Genomic DNA, 19,680 nt, shown 5'->3' with positions numbered 1-19,680 from the left:
TATCTAAATACATACAGATTTTAAAATATTAAAAATATGATACAAACTAATAAATGCACATACATATATATTTTAAAATATTAAAAATATTATATAACCTCTTAGATAAATATTAAATAAATACAAATACAATAACTATAGATTAGAAAATAATTTTAAAATATTGGTAAATTAAATACAATCTAAAACATACTTTACTTAAAGTTATAAAAAAGTATAGATAAGTTAAATGTATACATTGTAAAGTTTTAATATTTATACAAATAGTTAAATGAATGCTATTAATTACCATTAGTAGTGAAGTACTGTACTTTTTGAGGTACCTTTATAGTTAATATTAAGTTTGCAGTTCAAGTTTTAATTTATTTGTGATTCTAACCTCAATAAATACATTTGAAATTAAAGTGTGCTTGTAAAACAACAATATGGGTGCATAAAAGCCTGAGTGCAAACCTGACGTACTCACATGCTTAATTTATTCCATATAAACATGTATTTTATGTACAGAGTAGTAATTAAAATATTAGTATTAAGTATTACATTTAAACATTTAGAGGCTGATCACATTAGGGCACCAGTGTACTCTGAAAGTTGCCCTTCTGCAAAGCTTCTGATTTTATTATACTTTGATGATGATACTTATGTGAGTAAAATTCTGAATGCACAGCTTGTACTTTCTATTGCGTTGAGGTATTTCTACTAGTAAAGGATGTGAACACTTCCATAGCTGGGGATAACCAGCTTACTCCTGTGTTCATGTTGTTTGTTTACAGGCTCATTGTGAACTTTTTGAGGAGGAGAAAATAAACACGTACACCTTTTTTCTTTACAAAGTTATTTTATTATTGAATAACTTGTGCATTGTCAACGACTTCCAGCATAAATATGCCTTCTATTTCTATGTACAGGAGATAAACGTCTTCTAGCATCCACTTTTCTGTTTTGTGGTCAGACTGATTTTTACTGCGCAAAAAATGCATTGCTAGTTTATATCTCTATGTTGTTATTACACAGCTTCTTCAAGTACAACTGGTTTTACAATTCAGTGGAAAATAACCTATAGGTTGCATAAAACTTCTATGTCACCGCCTACTTCACAGCAAGTTGTTGGTATTAATATTTCTTTTTACACTTTTTCTATATTACAATAAAATTGATGAGGGGAAAATGAGACGGGGAAAAACAAAACACAATATTAGAATATAAACTCTGTTATTGCCATATGTGATATATTGTCATTTCAAATCCAAAAAAAATTTAAATGTCGTTAAAACTTTCTACAATAAAGATGGAAGCAATCATTGATCGTTTCTTAAAAAGAGCATTAATGCATCTGTTCAGGTTTGACTTCTGGTTCTATTACACTGCTGTTATCATTTCGACAAAAGACACCAAATTAAAAAAAAAAAAAGAAAGAAAACAAACAAACAGATAAAATCTCCAGAAAGTGACTTGTGAGATTAAGACAACTAGAATCTGAGGGAGCGAGAGCAGTCTGATACAGTCATTCTTCCACCCAAGCAATGAGACAGGAAACCAAACCACAGCTGTCGACACCTGTGTGGCTCCGTTTCCAATCCTACAATACTGCCAAAGATAGTCCTAACAGTGTGAGCCTCCTATGGAGTAAATCTGGACATAACAGTGATTAAACATGCTTCAAATATTCTCAGCAAAGACTATTTGAAGATCCCTTTATCAAAACATTTGGTGGTTAAACTTCAAATATTCTAATTTGAGAAAACTTGAAGAGCCCTTTAAACTTATTTTACAAGAGAGAGTTGTGTTTTTTAGACGTTGCTCTGAAGCTGTTTATGTGCATGCAAAGGTGGATCTAGCACCTCGAATAACTAGAGCACACGTAGACTTTCGCCCAGCTCTGCACCGGAGGATTGTGACTCAGCTCTAGCTTTATCACCTAGGAGTGGAAAATGTACTCATATTCATTCAGGATGAGCTCCACTATCTGGTTCTGAAAGACCATGTGCATCGTGATGTTGGCTGAATCCGTCTCCGGCCGGAGGAGCGTCGGGCCAAATACGATTGCCACATTCTGCACGGTCATGCGATTGTCCTCTCCACATTCAATGACACTGTCAAATAAATAAAAAAGAATAATGATGAGAGGAGTCAAAATACAGTTTCTTTGTGTTGTATCTGTATGTCTCCTACAGTTGGATGTTTAAGCTTCACTGTGCAGAATGATGTATTTACAGAGTTGGACACTAGAAGACTGTTTTCACATTAATCTGCTGAAAGTGGGAAGTTTCCCTGTGTCTACTTTAAATCTGAGTTTAAAGCATGTTCCTAGGAAAGAATTGAAAATGTGTAACACTACATAGATTTTGAAAAATATTTAAAAATAAGATTAATTAACAAATATAAAACTGAAGCATAAATAGTATTGATTGTGGACTGCTCTGTGTGTGGGAGCCTTGGTGCTTTTGGGAATATGAAGCCAATTGTTGTATTTTGTGTTAATGTACATAGAGATCGGGATAGGGAAATGGAAAAAGGGCGGATGTAACAAGTAAATGCTTCAGCCAACACCTTTCCGGTCAGAAACTGCTTTATTCATTTATTTATTTATTTATTCATTTTTACTTTTGTTTTTCCCTTTTGGCGTGTCACTAGTTCTGGTAGAGATAAAGGACAAGGAACAGGGACATATGGTTGTTTGCTTTGTATGTACATGTGTGTTTTAATTCAGTGACAATGTCAAAAATATGTTAATCACTGTTTCCCAAAGCCCAAGGTCAACAGTCAACAATTTCTTAAAAAAATGACTCAAATCGAATAGTTGGTGATTCACAAATTGACTAATAGGTGCAGCTCTAAAGGAGAGTATTTTCCATGTGTGTGAAGGAGACATTTAAACATGCAGATGTTAGACATTAAAAACATTGAAGTATACCGTCTTAAATGCCCAAAAAGGAGTTCCATGGTATCATGATTTGAAGGAGGAAGTGTGCTGACCAGGTCTTTAACACAATTCACTTTCATATTGTAATCAGGATTTCCTAGAAAAACAGGACAAAAGATATAAATATAATCAACATCAACTGCACATTTACATTCATTTGCTGTCTTTTTCCCATTAGCTGCACAACAACTGAAAAATCATCTTACTGATAGCCGAGACGAATTTATTAAAGTGGCTGTAAGGGAAAAGTGGCTCAGGAAGCTCTCGGAAAAACAACTTCAGCGCTCCGGTGATGACATGAACGTCTTCCCACTGGCCGTCCTCGAGGTCCAGTTCCTCTGTATTAAAACATGAATGGTGCACAGCTCATTAACGCACAGCAGAGGGCGCTGCTGTCTATAGAGAGATACTGCAGAGAGTCCCTGTGTGTGCTTTTCAACATGCACTGTCTATGTGTGTGTTTGTGTGATTCAGTGTAACAAATGTAGACTGATGGAGTTTACCGTGATCGGCCTTGAAGCGTAACTTCTGAATGACAGCGAGGTTCCCGCTAACTCTGTACAGTCCATCAATGTCTAAACCTGTAAAGCAACAACACAACAGTCAATCAGCTGCTACACTACACACAACAAAAACAAACTTGTGAGACTACGATTCAGATATTATTATAAATGAAGTGGATTACCTCTCTTTTCCACCGCTTTGATACATTTCTCAACAAAACTAGGAACTGTGGTCCTCTCCTGCGTACACAGTGTGGCCAGATGGCAACCAAACACATTGTCTGCAGGGGATTACAACATCATTATTATTAGTAGTAGTATCATTTGAGTAGTAGTAATTAGTAGTAATTGAGTACAAGGTCTCCCTCCTCACCCACCAGTGCATTCACGGACATGCCCCCCTATACCTTAACGAAATCCTCACCCCCCAGACCTCCTCACACACCCTTCGCTCTGAAAACATAAACACCCTCCAAGACTCCAGAGTCAAGCTCCGCACCATGGGCGATCGGGCCTTTTCCTCTGCAGCCCCGAGGCTGTGGAACGCCCTCCCTGACCACCTGAGGGCCCCACAGACTGCAGAAAAACTGTCTTTTATATGTTCTCTTTTAACCTTTTCTTTTTCTTTTTTCTTTTCATTTTATTTTCTGCTCTGTAGCATTTTCAGATTGTTGAAATGTAAAGTGCAATACAAATTAAATTGATTATTATTATTATTATTATTATTATTATTATTATTATGGTAGTAGTTTTAGTAGCAGTGCTTTCATCCCATCAAAGATTTTAATTCTGAACATATTAAAAGTCTTTGTCACACTAAGACAAAAACTAAAAAGAATGAATAAATAACCACTTTAAGAAGAATGTGTTGCATTAGGAGATCTAAAAAGGAAGAAATTATAGACAATAATGTGGCTAACCCACAATTTCAACATTACATGCACAGACCAAGCACTGTTATCAGGAGCACCTGTGCAATGTAATCCAATACAACAGCTCTGCTATAAATTCTACTTTTCCGTTTACACATTTTCATTTTTTGCTGACATTGTCAATATTATATATTATTATTTTGTCCACCCCATTAACTTAAATGCAGAGTGCAAAATAAGAGGAACATCTTTCAATATGATGCACTGTAGCACACCACCACCACCACTACCCACCACAAACTCGATATTAAACATTAAGTAGAATTATTATCATCTTTCTGACAATGTCAACAAAAAGTGAAAATGTATGAGCTTTGTAAAAGTAGAATTTACAACAGAGCTGATGTATAGGATTGAATAATAAAGTCCTCAGTGATGCTGTGTTACAGGAATACAGGAAAACAATACAGGAGAAGTTTGGACATGCTTGCTTATTCAAGGGAATGAGAAGGTGTGAAAAATACTCTCCCTGGTTTCCCGGGAAAAAAAAAACTCCAGTAATTTCATATAAATATTTCAATAAGAGTGATTTGATCCTTCTCTGTCAGACAGGCTTTAAGCTGAAAAATCACACATAAAGCTAAATTGACCTGAGCAAATCTGAACCATCCTCCTTTAAGATCCAAAATAAAGTGCAACAAGTTCAATTGTTAATTTACTTCATGGGCAATACGTGTTTTTTTATTGTAATACACTATAACTGCCTCTTGGCTCTTGATTCCTATCAAATATGTGCTTAATCTTAATGTAGGACTTGTGTTATGTAATATTGTGTTATGTAAACAAAATAGCTTAAAACAGGTTTTGAGATACCTGTGTAAACATTAGTTTCGGCATATTCTTATTCCATTGCAATCTGTCTTTTTGTGTTCACGTATTTAAGGTTTACAGTGTTTGTTTTATTCCCTCTTACAAAGTCCTGCTCTTATTATTGCAGTTTTTATTTTATTTAACTATCAACCTTTGTACGGTATTATCATCTGTCTTGTATTTTTATTGCATTTATGGTTTATGGATTTTTTTAAGGCCGCCTTCCCGCAAATGAATTTGTGGGACAATAAAGATCTGAAATAATTCACCTGAAATGTGCAGTAGAAAAATCCTCAACAGTTTGGGTGGAGATGCAAATGAGTATTTAACCTCAAATGTTAGTTCACTGTTAGGTAGGGTGAAAGGTAAAGGTTGATTTTCCCTCTGGACTTTTTTCTCCTTCATTAACTTCCATTCAAATCAACCACAGCCCAGAAATAACTACAGTATTGCTTGTTCCTGTCAGAAATTACCTCGGATGTAACCCTTCTCCTTGACGGACTGAAGCGTTGGGCGTTTCATGAGGAACTTCATCAGTTTGGTTCGGACCCTCTTCTGGTCCGAGTCTCCCGCAGAGCTGGATGAGTGCGTGACACCCGGCTTGGAGCCTAAAAAGAAAACAAAGTCAAGACATTTAAAACCTATTGTAATTATAGCTCTCAAATGGGCCTGGATACATCTAACTGGGTCAAACATAATGATGTAATATATGTCACAGTTAATTTAGACACAGCTTGCTTTAATAGCAGTAGGATTACTTTACCTCTTCTCTTGTCAACGCTGCCTCCCACTGCCTTCTCCTCTCGCTCTGTGTGTACGATCTTCTCATATAAATCGTTGTCCTCCTCCGCTGAATGATGGTCCTGGTACTCCTGACAAACACAGACACAAAAAATGACAATAATGAATTTGTTGGTAGTTTGTGCATAAAGTTAAGATTGAATTTGGTAACTTGAGTTGCATTGAAAGTAATCATTTTTCATCCATTTGTGCATGTAGAGTCCTTATTTCTCTTATGATGGCAGTTAAATCTACCATTGCATTAGGAATATTTTCAACTTATTTTCTAAAATCTAATCTCATAACTTTTGATTCAAGTGCAACAACTTGCTTATTTTTTCTTCTTGTCTCAAGACACAGGTGACAAATTGAGTTCTATTAGGGACAGGTGGAAAAATGTTTACTGTACTGGCATTTTGGGAAACACACTTCTTACAAGTTAGATGGGAATATTGATCAATCATCTCATCTCAGTAATAGTATTTCCCAAAAAAATGTATTCAAGCAAACCAGGTCCTTACAGACAGAAGTATTTTCCCATGTAATGCAGATCATTTGAATTATTATCAGTTATGGATGTTGAAAGGACTTACCAGCTGTCGTATGGTGTCCATTAAGACTTTGTGCCAGTCAGTGATGATGCTTTCTGTATCATACTGAATCAGAAACTCAACACCGTTTCTGCCTTTTAACTGAAACAGAGAAAATGACATATTGAAGAGGACACAATTTATGGAATCACGTTTAGATCATTCACTGAAAATTTGACTCGTTTAACTTTAACTTAATTTGAATTTTGGATATAAATGGATGAGATCAAGTTTCTTAAATGGAGTCAACAGTGCTAAAAAATGTTCTGCTCACAATAAAAAAACATATTGTTTTAAAGTTCAATGTCGACACACAAACACACACCTCCAAAACATTCTTTTTGCTGGATTTGTCTTTCGAGGCCCAACCAATCGAAGCTCCTCTCAGTTCCACCGTGACCTCAGGAACAATCTGATTGGTCTTGTTCTGCGACGGAGGAAAACACAGCTGTTATAAAAAAAACTGACGGCACCGCATTCCCAGAAACAAAAGATCTGACTGTCCCTGTCGGCTCGTGACCCGAGGGCTTGTCTGTGCGCTGTCACTCCTCATAGATGTGACACACCAGCCCACATCATGCTTCAGGTTAATGTTTCATTTCCCTTCACAGGTACGAAACATGAAACTGAAGTGTGAACTATATAAAGAAAGTTTCAGGTAAGTTTAATGAAACTTGGAGACAAAAACTGCAAAAGAAAAGTCAGTCAACTCTATTTATAACATCCTACCCACTTAAAAACTTTGAGTAGGTGTGCAGCTTTCAAGTGTCAGAGCTTCTTATTAACACAGGATGAGCACTTCCCTCTAACACACACAATGATGCAAGTGTGTTCTCAATATTGACTGAAGTGTTCATCGTACCGAGGCCCCTGTTGCTGCAGACTTTGGGTCTTTGTGGAATGTCAGCACTCCTCCATGAAGAACCGTCCATGTCTGGGTCCAGTTTTTCCTGTAACGGAGGAAATAAATGTCACATGGCAACAGAGAGCTTTCAGGCTTGATGACACATGAGACCAAACACACCCAAAAAAATTAAACATGAGTGTGTCATACCAAAGTAAAAAGGTAGGTAAAAACCTAAGCAGAGGTTTTGGCTTACCTTACTTTTTTGCCATTCTCACACACTTTAGTTTTGTTTAGAATTCCAGCTTTCTCTAAGTTATGGACCTGAAATTGGAAAAGATTACAACATTTTAACTTTGTAAATGATCTGTAATTGTTAGACATGCAAGTTTCTGTTCATGATGATATGATAATGTCCTGGTCACAACACAGAAAACAAAAAAAATTCATGCTCATGTTCAACAGCATTAACAGCCAAACTTCTGTACACAATTATCATTTCCTTAAATGAATCTCATGCTTTAAAAGCAACTGTACTTAATGAGAGAAACAGGAAATGCAGGTATGGGGGGGCTGACATAAAACAAAGGTTGTGCTCTAACCGGGGATGCTGTGATACATGTCATTGTCTAAAAATCCCAAAGGAAGGAAGTGAAATTATTTTTGATTATGTGTTGAATTGTGACGGGAGGTCGTGATGTCGTTCATTGGAAGAAGACTTCATCACTTCGGTCTGTTACATTGATTAATAATTTGATGAATAAAATGTCAAAAATGACCATCAGAATCTCCCACAGCCCAAGGTGACATCTTCAAATTGCTGTTTTGTGCAACTAAGACATTTCACAACCCAAAGATATTCAAGTTACTATCACATAAGACAAAGTAACGCAGCAATTCCTGACAGTTGAGAAGCTGGAACAAGCTGATGTTTGCCAAATTTGCTGACAATCATTAACTGATTTATCTACTTATCATTTCAGCTCTGATCCTGTGTATGTTTTATCTAACAATCAATCAGTCTTTATTTATATAGCACAGCAAAAGTCATCTCAAGGCACTTCTGGCCTGGACCACACCCTACCCCATGTTTAATGTTTTCAGAGGCATGATTGGCTCATCAGTGATTCAGGAGGGATTTGACACTGATTATGAAGAACAAGCAGCTGTCTTTAGCTCATTGGGGCTTTGGAGATTTTGCATATTTGTGGACTGTAACCAAATAAAAATGCAGATTGGAGAATATAAAAACAGACGTTCAATAATGACAGTGATCATGACTGTCGCAAAGCAGTAAATTAGAGATTTTTTTTGTGGTTTTAAACAATATTAATGGTGTAATAATAATAGTTTTCCTATGATCTTTGCTGCTGTTTTTGGTCATTTGCTGTAAATGTATCAGAAATCTGTAGTAAAGTGCATGACATATTAACACCTGAGCATTACTGCAAACCCCAAATGCTTTAGATGCCATAGCTGACAATGTGAATATAGGCTGGCTGATAGTTTGGTTGTAAGATGTATCCCAGCAGTGGAAATACATCACACATATATTAAAGATGGGATGATGAACATAATGAATGAAAATATTTTGATGCAGGGAATGACACATGTCTGTTCACGTGCAACAGATGTTCCTTGAGTGACCGAAAAATCACACCTTTTGCCCATCATAGATAGACGCTGCTATCTATGGATCAAGCTCAGGTGAGCTGGGTCAAGCTAACAACCCACATTATAGCGCAGCCACCTCGAGGTCAGATAATAGGGGTTTCTCCAGGCTCTAAACCCAAAAGGCTTGGAAGAGAGACACAGAACACCATTCAGATATGTGAACTGGTCACATTACTTAATGGACAACTAACTCATTTTTTCAGCCTTGAGCTAATACAGAGTAACAAGTATCAGCAGACCAGACTGCACTGGACTGGAAAAGTTCCACTCACATTATGCTGCGTCTCTGGAGAGTTTCCTGTACTGGAGCTGTCGCTGCTGTAATCTGATGTGTTCCTCCGGTGAGTCGGGACGAACCTCTGAACGACAGGGGGAGAACAGATGATGGTATTAGGATTTATAAATCATAAAACATGAGAGCAGAACAACATAGAAATGAGATTTAATTCCTTTGACACATTTATCTATTCATTCTTAATTTTCTTTCTCTTGATTGTGTTTGTGTGCCATACAAAAGGGTGTAGGGTTCTCCACATACATTTTGTGTGTGTGTCTCTGGTACAGTTTTCATGGTTTGGATTAGGCCCCTGAGTTCAAATCGAGGGAAACTTTAATGCTCCAGCATACAATGACATTTAGACAATAGTGTGCTACTGCTTTCAGTGTTGCAGCAACAGTTTGGGAAAGACCTTTTCCTGTTTCGACATGACAATGCCCTCATGCACAAAGCAAAGTCCATGAAGAAATGGCTTTCCTAGTTTTGGTTTGGAAGAATCTGATTGACCTGTAACTCCGTCTATCACTTTGGGATGAACTGGAACATCAACTGTGAGCCAGGCCTTATCGACCAACATCAGTGTCCGACCTCACTAATGCTTTTGTGGCCCTAATGAGAGTAAATCCCTGCAGCTAGGTTCCCAAAATCTGGTCTAAAGTCTTCCTGGATACAGGAGGCTGTTATAGCAGCGGATTAATCCCCATGATTTTGGTATGACAGTCCCATTTGAGTGGTGATGTTTATGCATCTACATACTGTAAACCATGTGGTGTATTTGCATTTTAAAGCAGCTTGAACCACAAATAGGGATTAAAGACACAGAGATACAATTGTTAAATCTAGGAGAAACAAACAAACAAATGCTTAAATGCTACCACTGCTGTGCCCTTGAACAAAGTGTTAGATCCCCAACTGCTACAGTCAAGCTGCTACTGGGAAAAGTAAAAGCCCTCAAGGCCAATTCATACTCTCCCTGAAGGTCTGCATGACCGTTGGGCTTTGTGTTGGTCCACATGAAATGAATTATGATTAAATTAGTTATCTGTCCATGTCCACAAGGGTGTGTGCAGCCCCCCTGCTGACATCTCCATGCTGCCCAATATTTGTGCACATACCTAGCGAGTCAACTGCTCATGTGCCAGAAAAGCAAACAGGAATGTCTGTCTACTGTATGTATGTACTGCATTTCTATTCTCATTATGCTATCACTTTTCTTTCTTCGACTTTTTCTTTTTGTTCAGCAACATACAGAAACTCAGCTGCATTTAGCCTCCTTTGTAAAACATTAAACGGTGTGTTGAGGTGGGTTTCTTTTTATAAGTGTCAGTGAGACAACAAAATACAATCTATACTCACAGAATGGATTTAACATCAAGTTATCACTCTGCAACCCTTTTTACAGTAATAGCAGATACGTGTGCAACATGTCTGTGTCCATGGACCTCCAAAAAAAGTATGAACCCACAGCTGTCTGCAGATGTGGAATGTGGAATCTACAGTGTTTTGGCAACTTTGATAAATAAACATGATGGGTAGTTTCATACATAATAATATCAAGCAAAGTAATTTTTCATGTGCTGCAACCTGGCACTTCTTCCAGCTAATGCCATTGAAATACTCTTTCAACAAACTATAAAGTACTGTCACTCCACGACCCTGGCCCCACACTCAACACACATCCTTTTCCCATTCTCATCACTTTCCTTCAGTGGGTTCATGCGTGCAGATGTCCATAAACATTACGTCATTATCTAGCTAGCTACAGAAGTGGAGCGAGCCTGAACTGAGTCGCTTTTTCTGGAGGTGGTAGGTCATTTCAAATTCAAAGTAGCTATGGTATGGTAGTTGACACCTCCTGCTAACGGGACACATAGCCATAGCCAGGAGACACTTATCGCCTTGACTATCAGTGCTGGTGATGACTGAAAGGAATCCCTTCCTCCCTTAGTCTGTCTGCTCCTGCTGTCAGTGTGGGCAGGGGGGTTTAGGTCTGCCACACTGGTCTAGCTGCCAGTATAAGGAGTGCCCTCAAATTGGGACGATTATTTCCCAATTAGTAAGTACATTATTATATTAATGTGATAATTATGCAATTTCAAGCTTGCATAAGTAATGTCATTCATTTTAGCATTGTTTTTATGCCAGTGGACATGTACATGATAAGTCATTGAAATTATCTGGTTAATTCAAATGCAGCACAGCCCATAGCCACAACAGGAAATACTGTAGGTGCTTAAAAGCAGGTCAGCTGATCCTATAGCCTGTCCACAAAGGAAATAAGTGCCCTGGTGCTCACAATACATCACAATCATTTTAAGATGAGTCATTTTTTCCCCACTGCACCACTACACCGGATATTAAGGTTCTCACACCTCTCAGACCATACTTTAACCTATGCTTATAATGCAGCCCTCCCTCTCCCTCCCTCCCTCTGTAGCTCTGTCCCAGAGATGTTACTGTAAATAAGAATGCACTACAGTCAATTTGCCATGCTAAATACGGGTTAAAAACCTAGGAGTGTCAGTTGTTAAACACGGAACTTACACACAAACTTACTGCTTTATCCTGACTAAGACTTTCTGTTCAAGCTTGCTGGCACACCCTGCATGTATCCTCTCTGTGATACAGCACGTACATTCAGGTCTGGGTGTGTGTGTGTGCGTGTGTGTACCCCTTCATCCTGTGCTGAGCTGAACTGTGCAGGTCCCATGGTGTGTCTCCAGTTCTTGATGACTGACACATTGTCTGCTTCAACACCATTCTCCAACCTGGAGTAGCTAGGACCTACAGGAACCTAGAGGGACCAAAACACAGTTTAGGTTAGGTTAATTTAAATACAAACATTTTCAATGTTGAGAAGCAGTAAGAAGTAAAATACAAACATGTTTTTACTACAAACAAAGACCACAAATTCAGAAAAAGAGAGGCAGGAAAATCCCAAGTGTGATAAAAATCTAATGCAGTGAAAGACATTCACCTCAGGCAGGGTCCACTGGGACTTGGAGCCGTCTCTTAAGTAGTAGTAGGTCTGCCCCCGATCATCCACTGACTTGATCCACTGTTACATAATGGAAATGTCTTTGGTAAAGATGTTACTAAAACACAGATGTTTCACAAAAAAAGAAACTGAAAGTATTTTTACTGGTTTGGTTTACTTGAAAGGAAATGACTACAATGCACTGAAGCTTATAGACCATGAATAGCATAAAAAGCTTACACAAATTGTCTTTCACAGTATCATTATACTCTGTATACAATAGCATAGGATTGTATGTAGTTAAGATTTGCTGCTAGGTAGTGTATGCCTACAACTTGTTAAAACTAAAACTGTGACTGAAAGGAAGAAGATTCTCCAAAGTGGACGAAACGGTGGAGGGTTTGGACGAATGAAAAAAGATTATTCTGAGAAATGTTTCCAGTTCCAAGAATTTGATTCCCTCTTTGCACAATTTTCCTCAAAAGCCACATCATGGTTGTTTGAGGTCAGGCTGTTGTTGTAGAAGAAATGATTACATTTGTTTTTCTCCCCATATGAATGTTTGACATTGTCAAGGTGTCAGTATGCTTTAAACAAATTGATTTTCTCTGTGTCAGGTCTTTCCAACACTGTAATAAAGGGACTGGGTCCAACACTTTTTCTAACTTTTCCGAAACCAACAATCTGACAATGATACCCACTTCAGGCAGCAATAAGCTAGGTGAGTCAAGGCGATAAAGTGTGTATGTGAGACAATTCATCGCGTTTCGCTCCTTCACCCTGCCTTTTAACATGTTTGGACATTACCAGCTTGAAATGTACAAACTAGTTTGTTTCTATATATAACAACTTTTGTGGACTTAAATTTCATCTCCCTCCATATCTTCTGTTATCAGTCAAGCCTCCCAGTTACCTCATCTGGAGAGTGTTCACTGGTGAACACCCAGGTCCCGTTAGGTTCCACAATGAGGGTCCAACCGGCCGGGGTACTGCGGTCCAGGTTGGCCCTGGGGATGACGGTCCGGCCCACATGGCTGAGGGTATATTCCTTAGGGAGGGTTGGAGGGCCCGTGGCATAAGACTCCTCAAAGGCATCTGGTGGATCAGCAGCTGGGTAATCCTCTGGGGGGTAGTCCTCCTCAGGAAGAGGAGGCTAGGGATGATTTAAAAAAACAGTGTGTACATTAAAACACAAACTTGAACATACAAATAATTGGCTCACAAGCTTTTTAGGCCTTTGTAGTCAAGTAAAGCCTATTCACAACTGGTTGTCAAAGACTGCACTATGTCTGTGAGCCGAGGCCGGTTCAACCAAAAAGTGGTCTTCTCAGATTGTTTCATTTCAATAGTTTTTCAAGAGCTAAAGAGGAAACACTGTATCTCACAAGAAAAAAGCCCAGATTTGACAAAAGTCTCAATTTTGTATAGTATAAATGTTTTTTTGTCTTATCTTGTTAAAGGAATAGTTTGACATTGTAGAAATGCACTTATTTGCTTTATTGCAGAGCATTAGATGAGAATATCGAAACCACTCTTACCATTAGCGTGGTATCAATCTTCTCTTCTGACTCTGCGCACATCCCAAAATGTCAAACTTTACTTTCACTACCTCCTGGTCGAGAACCATTCCAGCAATCACTACATACTAACGCTGGTCTTAGCCTCAATGCATTTCTTTGTGTTTAACTCTTGCTCCCTCTCACATCAGCTGAATCTTTTCCTGCTGTGACCCTGATTCAGAGCTCAATGACTTTTCAACGACTTTGATAAATAAGCCACAACATTTGCATGGCCTCAAAGAATTATTCATTCTTGACCCATTAATGTTGTTTTCCCAGCTCAAAAAAGTCAGAAAAGAGGTCATGTCTTCCTTATATTATGAGGAAAATCAGCTGCCATCTAGTGCAATAAAGGTATGGAATAATTTGCACTAAAATATGTCCATAAAGCGAAGCGTTATGGACGTTCGCAAATATTTCTTGAATCCAGAGACTGTGGTTGTCTGGAATACTAAAATTAATTAAAAAATGAGGACAAATGTCTCGTCTTTGAAAGTTAGGGACACCACTGAGGACATTCTGCACTGTTGCTGTGGGCTTTCCTAATGAAAATGAGTCCATCAGTTATGTAGGTGCAGGAGATTTAATTCCAATAAAAGCAAGACTGTATTTACAGCTTTCCCCTGGGTGAAGCTAAAACAGGAGACAGAGTGAGTCTAAGTAGAACAGCCAGACTGTCCTTACCGGCCCGTGCTCATGAAACCTGTGCACACTCATAGGCTCCATCAGAGGGGGATATGGGCTCAGCTGCTCCGGAGGCTCCCAAGACGTCTCCCCAGACATCGTATTGTAGAAGTAGGGACGACCACTGGTCTCATCCACCAACTCCTCCCAATCTGAGGTCAACGCAGGGGGAGAGGCGGGGGGTTGTGATAGGGCAGGAGAGAGAGGGGGTGAGGGGGAAATAGGCTCCTCTGCAAACACCTCAGGTTCTGTGGGGAAGTCTAGGAAGGGTTTCTCCCAGGTGGTGCGTCCTGTTGGGGGGTGATAGTAGTATTCCTGTCCGCTTTCCTCGTCAACGTGCACCTCCCATCCCTCTGTGTCAAAGTAGGAAGGAGAGAAGGACGAGGGAGCCGAGGGAGGAGACTCGGAGATGCTTTGGCGAAGCTGTGCTACATTGGCATAGACGGGTGACGGCAGAGTTTCATTATTCACCTGTGGAAAGATTTTAAAAAAGGCAGATATGGGAACTCAAGTACATCCACAGGTGCTTTTACAGTATAAGAACTAAAGCTAATGTAGAAACTCTGTGTGTGTACGTGCGTGTGTGTGTGTGTGTGTTTTGTAAAGACCAATGATGGAAAGTAAGTATGGTAAGGTACCCTTTAGTACTGAGCTTAAGTACAATTTTGAGACACTTAACTTTCTTTGAGTATTCACAATACTTCATACTTCCACTCGGCTACATTTCAGAGATATAAATAGTCATTTTTAGTCCACTACATTTATTTTACAGCTATACTTACTATCTACTTTTCAGATCAACATTTTAAACATAAAATGATAATTTTATAAAATATACATTGCTATAGTTAGACTACCAAACAGTATAACTTGTTAAAATTAGCTCTAACTTGACGACATTAAAGGAGACACATCATGAACATTTCAGTTTTCAATATTTGTATTCTGGGGCCGTACAGGAACACCTTTGCATCTTTATTTATCTTATACTGGATCTTTATGCAGTCCCTCAGTGCAGCCTCTGTATGAAACAGGCTGTTTTAGCTTCTGTCTCTTTAAGCCCCCCCCCCCCCCCCCCCCACCCCCCCCCCACCCCTCCTCCTGATGAGCCCACTCTGTTCTGAGTGACTCTGCAGACTACCTTAACAAACAGCAGTAGTAGGATTTCACTTCTTTTTCTCGTTCTTTACTTAAAATGTCAACTTCTCAAACACATCCGCATGAGTTTGAGCTAAATAACGTTTTGAAATATGCAAGCGGACAACACAATCAGCCCTCTGAGTTTGATGGGGAAGTTGAGGCAACTTTGCAAATAAACATTCAGAGTTTTTGACTTGCACACGTTCAACTCATGTTTTAGATTTGTATCATGTTTAACATTGATGTCAGACATCATAACAAACAAAAGTCACAATTTTAAGTGTGTCAATGAATCAATATGAATAAATATTCCAATAATAAACATGATAAATATAATACTCTAAATAGGAGCGGTTTGTATAATGAATACTTTTGAAACTTAAAGTTAATTCTTCTGCCAGAACTGTCATTTTACTTGTGTAAGATTTTGAATGTAGGACCTTTACTTGTAACTAAGTATATATCATTGTATTATTGCTACTTTTACTGACTTTAGTACTTCTTCCATCACTGCTAAAGACAAGACATATTACAGTTGTGTTACTTTGAAGTATTTTTAAACAGCATTTGACTGTCAAGCAGTGTCAAGCAGTAGGGTACAGCCCACTGATCTTGCTATAGCTCTTAAGTCAGTCTTCCGCATCTCACAGAGCACAGGAAGTAGCTCACAGCTAAAAAAACAGACACCACATTAGTGTTCCTCTCACAATAATAATCACAATATAGTTCTAGTCTCATTTTATTAAGCACAAAAGTGTCTCTCATGTAAAAACAATATCCAAAGTTTAGATGTATGCCAAATCAGTCTATCATGTGGTGATTTGTGTTGAATAAAGATAGCTATGATGATTGCCAGATTATTATTTTTGAAAAGTATAACCACAGGTTGGCTGCAGAGGATGCAAAACTAGGTTAAACTTTACCAGAGCCTGTCTTTTGTTTCCCCAAAACATGCATTTCAGCTTTTGTCTGTCAGAGGGAAGCTTTTGAAGCCTCCATGTCATGTTGCTTTCATGAAAAGAGCTCTACGTCATTGCTGCATGGCAGGGACATGATATGCAAATAGACTCAGAGCTTCACAACTAATTTGTTTAAAGAACACCAATGAGAGTGAGAGTGAGTGTGATGAAAAGCTTCCTCTGTCTTCCATACTACTCATGCAACTGCGATGCCATGCTTAAGTGTCACAATTACTCTTCAAATGACCCCCAACCCCAGAAAAACAATGTCATCTATCCTAAATTTGGTCTCCTCTCACCTGCGCTTTACTGAGATGATTATTCCTCATCATGAGACTCCTGATTCCTGACTTGCTGGGCCTTTCAGGCGCGGCCATGATGGCACAAGAGAGGCTCACTGTCTCTTTCACACTACTCTCAAACTACCGCTCGTCTCTAAGATAGGTTCATGGTCTATATTTACCAGGCCCGTGTATGTGTCTACGCTGCTAAATGCGTAGGACCCACGTGATTAACATGAATGAAACAACACATAATCTAATCAGCTGTTCTAATGAGATGATTTCAAATGATGGACTTACTGTTTGTTTTTGGGGGTTTTTTTTGTCCATGCAATGTTGTCACTTTGCTGACTTTATTTCATTATTGATCACAATATAAACAAGAGGCAATCAATGCGGGCAACCAGACTGCTGACCCTGAAACAGATTGATTCCAAACAACACACCACGACTAAATTACACAACTGCAGAGACAGACAGAGGAAATGAAAAAGCTGCATCATTGATCTCTGAAATAACTACGCTGGAATGCCCCCATCCTCTGGACCAAAGCCACTGAAACACAACCACAAGGAAAAGTGCATGTTTTGTAAATGGCTTGGGGGTTACAAACGTACAAACAGATACATAACAACACACTACATGATGTAACAGTGTGATAGATTGTCATTGTCATTGAAGGGAATACCACCAAGTGCTAACATGCAAATATGTCACTACAATGCAGTGGTGGAAAGTACACTTACTCAAGTACTGCACTTAAGAATTGCAGGTACTTGAACTACTTTCCCCTCCCCCCATGTTATGCTACTTTATACTACAGCTAGACATTTATTTGGCAGCTGGTTACTCTCCTAATAAAAAGACGTTACAATAATCTTATAATAAAGGAATACTTTCTGTAAGATTCATCTACTTTCCCACCCTTTTGTTGGCTCATGACGTCTTACAAAAAAGATGTCTATTAGTTGCTCCACAGTTCCACCAAAGAGACATTTCCTCTTTAAACTTCTATCATGGTTTCCTTTAAACAATTGTTCCAATAAAGGCTCCACAATGTCAAATGATTCATTATTTCATAGAGAAAGCAAAGCTCATAGAAGAGACCTTTCCCAGTATTCCTTTTGCTTTTTACTTTTTCCTACGCCATGAGCTATCATATGACCCTTAAGATTTATGTAGTATCACCTAACTTTGTATATATAACAGTAAAATGTTGCTTCCACATTGATGTATCAGTATTAACAATTGAATAATGTTACATGTAAATATACACACAGCTGATAAAGCTCTGCTAATACTTCTCTACTTTGGTTTACATTGGATTCTGAATACCAGATGTTTGCCTGAGTATATCTATGCTTATGTGTTGGTACTTTTACTTATGTTGAGGATCTGAATACTTCATCTGACACTGACACTATGCCCTAGTATCTTACTGTTAACTTTCATCCACAAAGTCCAGAAAACATGTCTGTTGTCTTGCACATAAAAAAAAGTGAGAAAACTGAGAGAGGAGGAACATTTGGTTTACTCCTAATCAAAAGCACCATATGAAAATATTCAGTTGGTATTTTGAGGCGGTTCAAAAGGTGTGTATCAGTGTGTTGTTTCACATAATAACACTAGCAAGAATTTGCGTCACAAGTACTGACTGAAACACTCACACGGCAGATGAGTATGTCAACAAATGAAACTGTCAAATTCAAATCTAAAACCACCAACCCAAGTCCCAGATTACACCTAAGCCGTTTTAACATGTAAAAAAACTAAAAACGGTTCTCCAACATCCAAATTTTAAAAAGATACACATCAAAAACAGACATCCAGAAAAGACTGGGCTTTTGAGCAACAACTGTCAGCTCTGCTCTGTCAGTTCACTACCACCAGTACAGGAAAGAAAACAAGTGAAGAGGTGACATTTGTTTTGCGCAAAGCAGGAAGCGTGAACGTTATCAAAACATGGCAACACATGCTGGCCACAGAGATTTGAGCACCTATCAAATTGAAAAATGTAGCAATAAAATCTGCTCCGATGTCACTGTGGTCCACATACCTGACGGTCTGACACCAGCAGAGTCATGCCCCGCTTGGGCCGGTGACTTGTCCAAGTCCTGGAGTACATATCCACCATGTTTATACGGTTTTATTTAGCAGAGCCATATATCCAAAAAGGAACAAATGGACACCGAACTATGCGACCACATTCAATTAACTTGTGATGGGAGAGAGAGAGAGCGAGGCAAACGCACATTAGTGAACACACCCTCACGCACACATCCTCCTCTCGCAGCAGCTGTGACAGTTGCAGCTCAGGCAGAAAGGAGAACTCTAAGCTCTGTTACAATAGCAGCAGGAAGGGACTGTGTGAGGACTGGGTGAGATGTGTGTGTGTGTGTGTGCGTGTGTGCGTGTGAGTGAGTGTGTTTGTGGGTGTGTGGGTGGCTGCATTTGTGTGTGTGTATGCATGAATTCCTGTGCACAGGATAGGGGGGTAGAGGGTAACTGTCTGTGAGTGGTAAGAGCCAAAAACAGAAAGAGACAATGAAAACAAGACAGAGAAGAGAGGGTTAGATAGAGGGAAAACATTGCAGGTCAGTTCAACCTACTTCCTGTCTGTGTGCTCTTATGATAAAAAAAGGAAATGTTGGCATGGAAACCACATTTCTTTTAAAGAGCACATGCAATTTAATTTAGATATATACTCATAAGAAGAAACTAAACATGTTACGGATCCAGACACTTAC

The 19,680-nt window shown here is 38.7% G+C and overlaps 1 protein-coding gene across 1 annotated transcript; it reads right to left on the bottom strand.

Annotated features, from left to right (window-relative positions):
* Positions 1-853: 853 nt before the first annotated feature.
* On the bottom strand, positions 854-19,067 carry arhgap27 (Rho GTPase activating protein 27). The gene is made up of 17 exons (XM_053341911.1): positions 18,990-19,067; positions 14,554-15,024; positions 13,224-13,463; positions 12,311-12,391; positions 12,005-12,127; positions 9,329-9,415; positions 7,639-7,706; positions 7,401-7,488; positions 6,864-6,965; positions 6,542-6,640; positions 5,932-6,040; positions 5,642-5,776; positions 3,609-3,707; positions 3,427-3,504; positions 3,130-3,261; positions 2,915-3,020; positions 854-2,093 (listed from the first exon to the last, which is right to left on the bottom strand). Exons 1-17 carry the CDS (start codon positions 19,065-19,067, stop codon positions 1,919-1,921), a joined length of 2,271 nt encoding a protein of 756 aa, XP_053197886.1. The 3' UTR covers positions 854-1,918.
* Positions 19,068-19,680: the final 613 nt, after the last annotated feature.

Source organism: Scomber japonicus, chromosome 20 (genome assembly GCF_027409825.1).
Source record: "Scomber japonicus isolate fScoJap1 chromosome 20, fScoJap1.pri, whole genome shotgun sequence".
Classification (NCBI taxonomy): Eukaryota; Metazoa; Chordata; class Actinopteri; order Scombriformes; family Scombridae; genus Scomber; species Scomber japonicus.
The sequence above is the reverse complement of the archived record's forward strand: the minus strand, read 5'-3'. Positions and strand labels throughout refer to the sequence as shown.